Here is a 13,767-nt window from a genome sequence, read left to right on the forward strand (position 1 = left end):
ACCGGGACAGGGAAGTAAAATGTCTGTCATAAGGAAAAGAGTGTGATTTTGCAGCAATATCCACAAAAACAAAGCTGTACATGTATATTCATGGGTGAGACCTTGTGAGGAAAAACTCACAAAAGTGCAGACAGTGATGTTGGAGAGAAGTGAGTCAAAGCTTTTAAAAGGCTTGTCAGCTGGTGTGTATCTCTAGAAAGACTGGAACTAACTGAGCTGACTGGAAACAAAGTCAAACTTAGATGGTTTGAATTAGTTTGTCTTTTTTGGCACATGTCCCGTGGCAGGGCTGAGTCAGTGCATTACTAACTGTGGAATCATGCAGCGACTGGAGCGTCAGAATAGTATCCTCTTGAACCTAAGGTTATTTTCGTCCATAAACACTAGATTTAAAGTGTACTACATGCTCACTATGTCAGCTAAACTTAGAACTATGGCATTAATAGAGCGGACGTGGGGACAGAGCCCACATCTTTTTCCTTAGAGTGTCATATTTATCAATTGGCTTGCCACTAGCTCTTTTATTCTCCCTGTGGATTTCTGTTTTCACGATTTATAATGTCACTAATAAGCCAACATAAATATTTAGTTGGAAGTGATCGGCGTTGTGTTTGGCTGCTTCGGTCTGATTCCTCACTTTATTGAGAGTCCTGCAGCAGCTTGGAACACAATAACATGAAAACTAAACAAATTGTTGAAATAGAAATAAAATCCATTTTGGTTCCTCGATCCCTTGGCTTGCAAACATCATCCTCATGTGAATTCCAGTGTAGATAAATTTTACACTTAAGTACCATTTTGAGGTACATGGACTTTACTCGAGTTTTTCAATTTTCTGCTACTTTAGACTTCCACTCCACTACATTTTGGAGGTGAATATCCTACTCTTTTCCGCACATTTATTTGATAACTTTAGTTACAAATTTTTTGCAGATTACAATCTATTTTTATTAAAAAAAAAACACTGATTCCCAATATCAGAAAAAAGGTGAATATTGGTTCTGATAATAAATTGACCCAGTATAGTATACAGTACATACAGTTATGGAAATATCTTTATTTGTACTTTTAAATCTCAAGTACATGAATCTCCAGAAGATTCCTTGATTGAAGTACTGAATGACTGGAGTACATTTAATATCAAATACTTTGACAGGCTGGCAACACCGGCTGCGTAACATTCTTGCTTCTCATTCAGCATCCATGTTAACAGGTAAGAGAGCTTGTCACGTGCGGCTGCAGCAGTGCTTCATTTTAGAGATTTGGAGTCTCGCCTATTTAAACCTCCAGATACACACGGTTCTCTGCAAAAATAGACCCAAAACAACCTGCAGGCAGTCATAGTAACATCATACCAGTTTTAATGTTTAATGTCAGTATGTGTAGAAAATGTCACAGACATGAAGCGTACACACAACAAGTCAATGCATTTTTTTTCTGGTGCATTCTCTTTTTTTTATTTCAAAGTGAAAGGTAAAGTGAAATCACATCATCATATATATTGACAATCATCAATCATCAGCAGACAGGAGCCGTACTGCGAGTGAGCAGCAGCAGCATCTTCTCAGCAACGCTGTCGTCACACTCTACACCAATGTGACCAGCCTGTAAGACTTTTACTCCGGTATTATTCACATGGGTGACTTAAACTTTTAATAAAATTATACTTTTACAAGACATCAAGTATGACTTTTGGGTAATTTTCACGACACTGATTGCAGCAGGGTGATATGGGCTATATAACACGACAGTCATAAGCCTCGTCTTCTGACTGAAATGAGTCCACTGTCCATCACAGAGAGATCGTGGTACAATTACAGGAGGATCTTTTCGAATTGTTTTTCTTATGAACTGATGAACAGCGGAGTTGATTTACTCCACTGCAAAATGTTTGATGTAGCAGTAAACAAATGTTGATTTATGTGTGGTTAAACTGTACTTGAATTTAGTGTTTACTGTGGAAAATGTCACAATGAGAAATAACGTTTCTAAGTCACCACCTCACGAGCCTATTTGAAATACAGTGTTGTGTACGATATAGTAAAGTTTCGCAACAAACCCTGCCGATTGGAATCCATCTTTTCTTTTCTTGCACTCAAAAAGCTTGTTTTAGTTCACAAGAGACAAATGAATTACTGACATGAATCGAAGGGATCAAATCAAGCTGAAGGCAAACTTTGATGCACTTCCTGTTTCCAATCTCCACCTATGATTTCATAACAAAGGAACAGACATTTCTAGCCCATTCCTCTAGATACTCCTGATCAAAACAGGCTCTTGAATGTATTTTTGTTGCGCAGTTTTAGCACTCCTCTTTAATTAGGGGCGTTACAGCTGGCTCATCAGCTAGGGCTGCCTGTTGCTCCGTTCACCACGTACTGGGAGGCAGTTCAGGGATTTTCTGTGGTGTCAGTGCATGAATGTAACAGCAGCTGAGTCACTATCTTAGCTACGCTTTTTAATGTGTTCACTTTGGTGCGGTTGATAAGTCATTAAGCCCTATTCATCTAATGCGTGCACCACACCCCTTCAACCTGCATGAGAAAAGCGCTAATGCACAATTATGAACACACAACAGAGCTGACTGGAGACATAATTAGCGGTACTGGCTCAGGCGTGTGTGAGCTGACCAATCAGAGCAGACTGGATATTGAGGAAGAGGGGCTTAAAGGGACAGGAGCTAAAACAATGTTTCACACAGAGTACAGTGCTGCAGCAGTGGGCAGTGTGAGAAAACCAATATGTGTTTTGTGCATTAAAGTGTGTAAAACGTATTCTAGTTGTAACCTGAAAATTAGTATATGTCTAAAATCTCTCTGGAAGACAAGTGCTGTTTACTGAAACCAAGAAAATGAATTCTCCCTCTGATGTTAAAGCACAGAGCTGACCTTGTTAGACCTTTAGGGACCTTTCTCACAGTAACGTGAGGCAGCTTTGACCAGCAGCAGCCCTTCATCACTGTACTCAAGCCCCAAACAGTTCTGGCACACGGCAAAAGAATTCCTATAATTTGGTGTGTTTTTGAGAGATACACGTCTGTTTTCTGACTCAGGTCTGTTTCCAGTTTATCTGTTTTAAATTGAGATATTGGACTGACAGAAACACAGAAGCAAGACTTCTCTGGTTCAGTTGGAAGCTTTCTTGGTGACATTTTGGAGACTTTGATTTCAGTAATTTGCTCTTCCTCCAGAGAGCCGTTTGATAAAGTGAGCCGCTACTGTTTCTAATCGTATTGCTTGATCGTGCAGATACTAGAGAAAGTTTCTGTCTATTGTACATTATGAAATGCTGGAGGCATTACTATGTAGTCACAAGCTGGGCTGTTGACAGTCTCAAAGCTGTCTTGGCTAAATCATTTACACGCTTCAGAAGATTTCTTCTTAAAATGCCACATTCTTTCTTCTTCGATTCGATTAACTTGCCGAAAGTCAAATCTGATGAGCCCACGATCCTCCTTTGACCTTCTAAGAAGCAGTGGATACATTCAAATAATTCATGAGTTGAAGGAAACACAGAAAGCCCCGCCAAGCTTAGTGGCATTTTACCAAACCAAGTACTGCTTTAAACACGATTCACTCTGAGAAGCTTCTTCACCCACCGCAGCGTCAGATTAAAAGAGTTTTCAGTATGTGTCTGTTTTATTTGCATGTATTCGGTTGCTTCTGGGGTGATGCTGGTTTGGATTTCATTGATTGAAACTCGATGCCCTGTTGTGGCACAAGGCATGGCTGTGAGTGAGTTTCCACTTCAGTTGGCTTGTTTACGTCCGACCACTACTGAGGCAGCTTTAAATTGAAAATGCACTGCATTGTGACACGTCTCTTGTCTAGAATTTCAGCTGAATGCCACCCAAAACCGCACTGTCTTTGATACTATGGTTTATTAGCCGCCTTGTTGCTGTTGTCATCCGTTTAAGAGACCGGTTCAATCTGAGATGTTTAAAAATCAGCAGCTCTCAAGTTTCCATGGTTTGTACTTTACTGGGATAAAGAAGAGTGGTGCCACTGTAAAGCTGGAGCTTTGTTCAGTCTCAGATGTGTTAGAAGTCATCACGTTTCAGTTTACACTTCATCATTATGTCCTCTTTCTCTGCGAGGGACGGTGCTCAGCCCTGCCCTGCAGGCAGAGCTTGAGAACATCATTACAACCAGTCAGTGCTCATGTTACCAAATCCAAGCAGAATAATATATTTATTTTCATTCTTCTCTTGTGTGCGACAGCTCAGATCTTTAACAGCGCCAGAGACCCAGACATGGAAACAGAGAGGCTGGTTCATCTGCTGTATTTATCGTGTTTTTTCCAAATGACCTGCTCAAGATTCAAAGTGTGCAGGAGTTTATCATTTTCAGTGAAAAAGTTTATATTCAATATTACTCACTTGTTCATACATTTCACATATCCTGTGAAGGCACCATTTCCAGTGACATTGGCTCCAAGCCTTTGTATTAATGAGAATGAAGCTTATTACAAGGCCAGAGCTGTTTTGATTTGATTCTTCACAGAAGTCTGTTTGATGATCAGTCAAATCGGACATTCAGTGTCTCCCCCCCACTTGTGGAACCATGAGGTGATTAGTTTAGTTGAAATTGAATTCAAGTTTATTTCCTCGCTATGCAGTTACACTTTTGGGTGAATGAATTCACTCAAAAGTGTTCTGACTCCTCAGCGTCAGAGCCCTGTTGACCCAGTGGCCTCACAGAGTTAAGTTCCTACAGAAGCTGGAAGGAAAGAGTAGTGCTACTAGATGCTCGCTAACAAGCATCAGCCAAACAGATTTTCCGCGGAAACTTTCCAAATTCAGATTCTGTGGACATTTTCCATCCTGGACTACACAAAACAAATGACTGACGCCGTCACGGAAAATACATGATACAGTACTACGTTTTAAAAAGTGAACGGTCTATGATGGGTTGCTTTCTTTCTTCCTCCTCTGTATGGAGTCAAGGCAAATGTGACAAAATGTGGATGTGCTTCGTAAAACTTTAGCCATCAGGCTTTTTATTTGTCTTTGACAAGTCAAAACAGCAGCATAACTTAGATTCAACCTTGAAAAAAAAAAACTGAATCTTGCTGGGGTGTCACGCCCTCTCAGTGTTTCTTTTGTCCATTTTTAACACAATTGAAACAGCTGCATGCCTTTACACATATTAGATTACAATCTGTAAGTGTATATATGTATATTTCCCAGCTTTAGTGTGAACAAAGTCTTGCCATTCATCAACAGTCTCAGTTTAGAGAGCACTGTGCAGCACAGTTTTTCTGCTCTGTGTAATTCAGAGTGGATATACTCTTTAATCAAGTTCCAGACTCTGGAGTTTCAAGCATCACTTAAGAGGTACTTAACACTGCTGTGTGTGTGTGTGTGTGTGTGTGTGTGTGTGTGTGTGTGTGTGTGTGTGTGTGTGTGTGTGTGTGTGTGTGTGTGTGTGTGTGTGTGTGTGTGTGTGTGTGTGTGTGTGTGTGTGACCTTAATGAGCATCCCATCCCTCAGAAGTTCAGACCGGATCAGATTGTCTCACACTGTGGGTCACCGCTCCTCTGACACCACACATACACCCTCCTCCACTTCTACTGTGTCTCTCATCATTGTTTATCTTCTCCCTCTCCCCTGGAACGGCCAACTATCTCAGTCAGCAGTTTCTAGCTGCATCTGGACCGATTACACACAGTGAGTGATCTTGGACAAAGTGCAAACGCGAGCTACAGAGACCAGGTGGAAATGCTGTTTGGAGAGTAGTACCTCCTTAAGCTCTGTTTAGTTAAGACCGAGCCAGATATGTTTTGGATTCCAAGCGAGGAGCAAGTCAAAATCAACCTACGCAGTACTGATGTGAACGTGTGTTAGAACTATTTGCTGATGTCTTTTGGCACAGTGGATAAGCAATTAGAGCTGGTGGTTTGAAATTGTTTTCTGTGGCAGTACAAGACAAAAACTGTGACTCATGACAGAGATATTCAATGTCTGCTGTTTGATCAGCGTATTTTTCCATCAATTTACTGCAAATTATATACATACAGTTATTTGTAATATAATATTTTGTGAAGCATACCTATTAGTTAAGTTTTTGCCCTTGTTTTTTCTTTTTTTCTTGGCATGGCAACAAACTTGCAGAAGCTTCAGACTTTGTTGGCATAAGTAATCTACCAAAGCAGACACTTGGGGTGCCTTTTCTTGTTTCGGATTGATGCCATGTGGCTGTGTGATTACACAGCTGCGAGCAGGGACTCTTTGATGCATTCAAGGAAACTCATCAATCACATGATTAGAAGAAGATCATTTAGATTTGAATGAAAAAAAAATAATTTTGCATTGGTTTCCAGGGAGACAAACAATAAGTAGAGAGGAGAAGTTCTCAGGAGGACATTGTGGGTTTTGCCTTGTTTTTATGAGAGTTTTCCAGTCAGAATGTGACTGTGTGACAATTATGTAACGTAGTCAAACAAAACAAGGCCGACTCAGTGTTGATTCAATCACAAGCGAGCTTAAAGTTTCTGTACATTGATTTTTATACTGTACCAAAATGAGCTGCTGACAGTAGCTGTCTTGAATGTAGTAAATCTATATTAGAAGAAATGTTATGATCTACTTGATTTGGAGCTAATGGGCCAAAACATGCGAAACCACAGGTATTCTGCTTGATGTCAGTGTGTTCCGCCTGAACATTGAACAACACTGCGATCTTCAGCGTCTGTCAGGGACTAACTGTAATGTGATGTTCTGTAGTAAAATCTTTGAACCACCGCAGATCTCGTTAGTTCTCTGCAAAAATTGTGTCGCGATGAATCGGCTTGCAGACACGTAGATACTAAACCCAATGTAATCCTTCCTACCATTAACATCAACAGACAAACTGATAACACAAATATCATTGTAGCTAGTGTTGGTCACACTAGATATTATATTTTCACTGCAAGATTATTGTGGCCAAACAATTTCATAATGGTGATATAAAATTTGACAAATAAATTACCCTCAAAGTATGAGTGAAGGAAAATGGAACCAACACTGTAAAACATGTTGCAAAAAGAACTATACTTAGTGACTTATGAAAAGGCAATCAGATATACTCTGATTATTGAATTATTGATTATTGAATACCGAATATTTGAGATCCCTTTGCTTTTCAAAACAAAACAGAAACCCAAATGAGTTTCACGACCCGAAGAGTCTCTTTGGACTCCATGACTGGAATTATGTTGAATTTGTGCTTTAATTTGTGGCACATGTTTACCAAATTAGATCACTTGGGTCTTTGTCCTTTGCTCCGTCACCAGCAGCCCTTTTTACCACACAGTTGTCACCAAAATGATTTGGAAATGGCCGTCATCTGAATCACTGCAGTTGGCCAGTCAGTGCCCAACATCCAACCACCATCTAAGACCTTCATCTTTCTCATCACCTGCTTTTTGACCTGAGATTTAGCGATCTCAAACTTTAGATGCGGCTGCAAAAACATGTTGTTTGTCGAGAGGAGAGATAATACAAAAACACAAACTGAATGTGTACTCTGCTAAAGATTGTCCTTACGATAAAAAACGTATTGGAAACATGACATTTTGATGCAGCACTCACTTTAGAAATCAGGTCAAGGAAACTGGTACATGTTGGAAACTCTTATCTGCTGTGTGAGGGCTTATCAAACATGAGTTCTCTCCCAAAGCTGTCAGTTCCAGGCCAAAGTCTAAGTCTCGTCCTATCAAATGCTTTGGGCTTTTTTTTTTTACAGTAGTCCCATTCAGTGCGTGACTTACAGTAGTAGTCAGTCTTGTTGCGTTAAGAAGGCTGCGTTCTTAAAGCTAGATGTAGCTTCGGAGGCTTCAGCTGTACAGCAACTCAACCAGTATCATTTGACCAGTGTTCGATTCACCTTTCCCCCGTGTGGTCAGCTGTACATACTGTATCTGTCCTCAGTCGTTCTCTTGTATCACAGTTGTGCGATTTATCCAGTCTTTTGCTGCAGAGTGATTAACGACCTAAGTTGCGTCTTATTTTAGAAGAGAGGAATTCGTTCTCATGGCTTCCGTCCAGATTTTGACTCAGAGGGCAGAGCAGAAAACGTAGTCTCAACACATGGTGGACTGTGTGTCAGATCCTAGTGTGGAAAAGCAGGCCGGCGCAGGAGGGGAGAAATGAGGGGAAAAGTGCCGCTTATGAATCTGAATCAAACCCAGCCATTTCCTGTACCCCGAGCCAGGGCCGCGCAGTACTCTCCATATATGGTAATGGTATTTGCATGAAGGGAAACCCTGGGCTTATGGATCAGGACTGGTATTGAAATTCCTTTGTATTAACTTTTGGGAAAAGGTCCGGTCTGGTTTTGGTTTTGGATGATCAGATTATAAAAAACAACGAAACAAGACAAAACTGTCTTACACTGATTTTTATTCTAGACTTGCATGTTGTTAGGGTCTCTGTCAAAGTGTCGTATATTTAGATCAAAGTGCTTCCAAATACAAAATACAAGTGATGTCAGCTGCTTGCTTGTTTAATGAGGCTGTGTGTTGCTGTGCTCCGGAGGAAGTCTGTGGTTCCATGGTGATGGTGTTGTTATGGCCACCATAGACTCTAGTTGTGCCAGATGTCCCCTGTGTGTGTGTGTGTGTGTGTGTGTGTGTGTGTGTGTGTGTGTGTGTGTGTGTGTGTGTGTGTGTGTGTGTGTGTGTGTGTGTGCGTGCACGCGTGTGTGTGTGTATGCTATGATGCCACCACCACTGCCTTCAGTAATTCAGATTTCAATTTGAGACAACAGGTTTCTGATTATAGAAAAATTATGAATATCAATCACAAACATCGGTCACATAATCTCCAGTATCAGAAAATATTCGATGATAATTCATTAAAATATTGAGTGTATGAATGTAAAATAAGGAAGTTAGATTACTGGTTTTGAAATGGATGGTTACTGGATACCATCCTGGCAATTCCTTTTTGAATCATGCTTTTAATTGTGTCTTCTGACAGGTATTACAAGGTAAAACAGTGTGACATCAAAAATGAACTAGCTGCTGTGTGAATATGGTCAATATAAGCAGCAAAAAGATTTTAAATGTTTATTGAAAAGCATGACAGAATCAGAAACAAATGAGAAAGACTACAAGGAAGGTAGGTTGGTACATAAAGACATTTTTCTGGCAGTTTAACATTCGGTATTACGTGTATGTTTTATAATTGTTATGCTTAATGTGCATTATGTGCTGTTGCATCTTGTATTGTCTCAACAAGTCTGTCCAGTTCCCCTCATAAACATTAATACAGTCGTTTTGCTCACAGCCGTCAGACTTAAGTAACATTAGTGTGACCTAGTTAGTGTTAGTGAGCTCCCACCATCTTACTGGCTTATGTATAGCTGCAAGGATTTATTGGTTAGCGGCCAAATATATATATTTAAAAAAGCCAACTATTTTGAACGCTTTGAGAAACATTTTAAAAAACAAAGTCAAATTCTGTGCTTCCAGCTTCCTAAATATGAATTCAGTGATTTTTCAGTATTCTTTACACCTCTTTGAAAGCCAACTGAAAATCTTTGGGTTGTGGACAAAACATGACTTTTTAGGACATAATCTTAGACTTTTAGAAACACTGATTGACTCTTGTAAAAAGCATTTTCTGACATTTTGTAGACCAAACGACATTGATTAATCAAGAAAAAATAAGTGACGGATTATCGACAAAGAAAACAATTGTTAAAGTTGCAGCCCTGGGGTTTAAATACAGTGTAGGACATATTATAGAAGGATAACGTCTTAATCATGTGCAAGACTGAAAACTGGTTTGGTTACTGGTTTGAAAACCTGGTACAGAGCACAGATCTTTGTAGTGAAAGTGACTCTCCTGCCCTGCCGCAATCACTTGAGTATAATGACCCTCCAGCAGCCGTTTGGTAGTTTCAGGCAACTCCCAGGCGTCTTTGTGTGCCTGTGTGCAGCCTTCCTCCTCTGTGCAGCTACTCCCTTTGTCCGCTCCCCCTAGATAATATCAGAATATTTTCTTAGTCCTCTTGCCTCATTAAACAAGGCCTAAATGAAAACAGATGACACAATCCACAGAATATTTGACGTTTACCTCCTACGTCTCCATCGTATTACCTCTCCCTTCATGCATCTGCACACTTTCATTCCAGACATAGCAGAGAGAGGTTAAATATAGCATGTTCAATTGTTTTTGCTTCGTGGTCGGGCCAGTGCTCTCTCTTAACGTCTACTTTCAGAGAAAATCTTCTCATCTGTCAGAGTACTGCGTTTAATAAGTAGGTGGCAGCAAAAGGAAAACTAGCATTTGTCTGAATAGAAAAGAACATTTGGGTTTGTAAGTGCTATGAAGATCGGTGAATGCAGGGCTCTCGACGGTACTGAGGCACACTCAGCCCCTCTGATGGCAAAGTTGATTCAAATAAACACAAATCTTTTCTGAAGAATCCGCTTCATTTTGTTGGTAATACTCTTACCAACGAGATTACCAGCCTGAGTAACCTGAGTGGGTTACTGGCTTTTCTTGCATGGTAGTCCCCTAAAAGCAGAGAAGCCTGGATGCTCCTCAGCGTCTACATCCACAATATTCAATCCAAACACTTTTACATTTAGCCTTAAACTCTCTTAATGTTGTTGTGTCTCCAGATTCTTGTGTGTCCACAACCCAATCGCCAGATTGAGTGTTGGCAAAGTATATTGCTGCAAAACCACAGATAAGTTAGAAATGTACATTTCTTTATGTTGCAACTTTAGATTTTTCTCATGTCACAATGCTGTGCTCGTGCTCTAAGTAGGTCCAAGCACAAATAAAAAACTTGGTTAGGGTTGGGAAAACATAATGTTTCGACTTAAAATACCTGATTTGGTCACCACAATTGGTTGGAGGTGGCCCAGCTTCCCGTCCCAAATGTTTTGTTGCCACAAATACAGCTATAAATTTAAGGTTGCCTTAAAAATATTCAGTACTTTCACACTTAAAAAATACTGAAGTCTTGATCTGTGGTCACTGGTTTTTGGCAGCCCTCTGGCCCGTCACTCCAACATTGTCCACTCCACCTTTAATAAACATGTGAATGTGAAAAGACAGGTTTTGTACGCATGTTAATAGATTATGTAGTCTATGACGCTGCAAATTTGGAAGAATCAGCAGTTTGCAGAAGTGTTAACTGCTCACATGCTTTTATCTACTCTGTACAAATGACACCAACTGAATGTCTGCTCGTATTGAAAAGGGGAATTTCTTCCCTGTGCTCCTTCTTGGAGTTTCTCCCTTTTGGCCTTTTTTAGGGAGTTTTCCTTATCAGAGGGTCATAAGCCCTCTGAGACAGATGTGTGATTTTGGGTCTAGAAAAGCTAAACTGAATTGACCTGAAGGCAGACTTTCATACTGACGCTTTATCGTTTCACCGACGATCCACAAAACACATTAATAGTGCAGCAAGTGTGCAGGTCTGTCTGTGTGTTGTTGGCCTGTTCCTTTTTGTGCATCTATCGCTCCCTGCCAAAGATAAAATCCCCCCCCGACTCATCGTCAGGAAGCATTTTTGTCCCTGTGAGTGACATCACCGTGTCATCGCTGCAAAGGAAGGAAGGAAGTCAGCATCTCCCTCTGCCCCACCTACACAGCAGTAAAACATGTTAATGGTTGTGAACTGGAGAATTAATCAAGCTGTAATTTGCAGCTTCCCTCCTGAGGGGTGAATTTGCGCTGAACGCTGAATTAGGCCGAGAAGCTGTTAACATTCCTCACCATCTCCCATGCTACGACAGAGTCTGTAAAGCGGTTTTAATTTTGCCGTTGTAAAGAATAAAGTCGCCCTGGAGGATATTAAACGCTTGCTGGCCCTCCTCCCTGGCTGAGTAATTAAGAGTTAATTACTAAATGCAAAATGACTTTCCACAAGTTTTTTTTTTTACTTTGTGGTGCTTGATATTAGCAGGGTTGTGCCCTTTTTCTGTTTTCATTTTTTATTCCGACTGACCTTGTTCGTCACTTTAAGTTGAGAATATTATAATTGTTCTAAAGCTCATTCTTGATGTTGGAAACAGCCGTGTGAGGGACTGTTGTGGAACTTGCGATCACATCACACAATCTTCATCAGCAAATGTTCTGAGTCCATTTCTCTCGTACTTCTTGACTTGATAGCTTGAGTTCAGTCTTGACCTTGGAACAGTGATTCAGTGTACGATGGCACCAAAAGGTCCATTTAGTTGAACTGCGTTTCTTATAGTAATACCATCATTAAGAGGAAGCTGCAGATTTAGCTGCAGAAATAGAATATTAAATTCATAATCCTGTTTTCATTAGTGTTTAATCACCTGCAGAATTGTTGTATTTTTGTTACCTCACAATGAACATTTCATATCCACAGACTGATAGAGGGTAGAGTCTGCCGTGTGGCACCGTTTCTACAGTGGCTCAGAATGGACAAACCAAACACTGATAAGAATATGATTAATTCTCCAGACTTTCTGTCATAAATTAAACAGTAATCAAACAGTTTACTATGTTCACAAGAAACTGACTTGATGAATCAAGAGTTCACCAAAATCAAGGGGTCTCCTCCATCTGATCCAAGTGCCCTGGTAGACTATCCAGTAGTTGTTGAGACACTTCAGTCTTGACCAAAGAAAGAAGAGATTTTATTAAAGAGTAATTTATCTCTAAACTTCTGCTACATGAAGTTCAGTGTCTAGTTGTTGAACTATGGCTGAATGAATTACTTTGTTTTTTATTCTACTGGTATTGTTTAGATTGCCGCTCTGCTCCTTCCTCTCCCCACACTTCCTCACTAAAGAGGGAGGAAGTCAAGAGTTAACTTGTGTGTTGACTAATGTTCTGGATGCTCTCTGCGGCTTTGAGCGATTCTCCATCCAGGAGAAAGAGACTCACAGCACATTGTGACCCTCGTCCACAGTAGCCAGACAACACTGACTCATAGCGCATGATGAATGACCTCAGTTCTCAGGAGACTCACTCAGCTAAAGCGAAAAAAATAAATTTAAAAAAATAAAAAAAACAGGAAAAGAGGGAGAAACCCGATTGCCAGGATGTGGGTCAGAGCATCTTTAACACTTAAACAAATAACACAAAGTACTTCTGGGAATCTGAACATGCAGTATTTTGTCCAAGTCTGCAGTAAATGTGCACGCTTTGACGTTCCCTTGCTGTAATAATAACCACGTTCCCCTTAGCTTTCATTTTTGATAAACTCGACAGTGTGGTAAAACCACACCACCTCAGCCTCTGAGTGTGCTGTAAAGCCGCAGCTCATTCATGTAGCAGCTTCACCTTGATGTCAGACTCTCGATGAGTCCACGCCGCCTCATTGTGTGCTTCTATAGTGACCTAACAATTGTACTTTGTGTGTGTTTTTTTTTGTTGCAGGGGAGCCGGGGGCACTACCGGTACCACTGGCAGAGCCACAATGTCAAACACAGCGGAGTGGATGACATGGTGCTGCTCAGCAAGATCAATGAGGACGCCATCGTGGACAACCTCAAGAAGAGATACATGGATGACTACATCTTTGTATCCTTATGCTCGCGATCGCAGTTCACACCCCAGCGAGAGATAGCAGAGCCCCCGTCTCAACCCCGCTATTCCCAGAATAGCTGAATGGTCATTCACAGCGTCACTGTAGCAGTGAGTAATAGCGCGGCGTTAAGAAGGTAACGCCTTCAGACTGAGGCACCACCGTGTGCAGGGGGCAAAGGGCCCCTCCATGCAGGCCTCCACCCAGACCTCTGACTCCAGCTCCTCCACCATAGTCTGGATTTACTCTAGTTTTGTCTCAC

General features: G+C 40.8%; 1 protein-coding gene across 2 annotated transcripts in view; it reads left to right on the top strand.

The window, feature by feature from the left end:
• The window catches only part of myo1ea (myosin IEa), a 51,585-nt gene that overhangs the window by 4,678 nt on the left and 33,140 nt on the right, over positions 1-13,767 (top strand). For both annotated transcript variants that reach the window (XM_037096066.1, XM_037096067.1), the window contains exon 2: positions 13,358-13,501. In XM_037096066.1, coding sequence (XP_036951961.1) covers positions 13,358-13,501 — 144 coding nt within the window. The remainder of the gene's footprint in view (positions 1-13,357; positions 13,502-13,767) is intronic.

Source organism: Acanthopagrus latus, chromosome 4, assembly GCF_904848185.1.
Source record: "Acanthopagrus latus isolate v.2019 chromosome 4, fAcaLat1.1, whole genome shotgun sequence".
NCBI lineage: Eukaryota > Metazoa > Chordata > Actinopteri > Spariformes > Sparidae > Acanthopagrus > Acanthopagrus latus.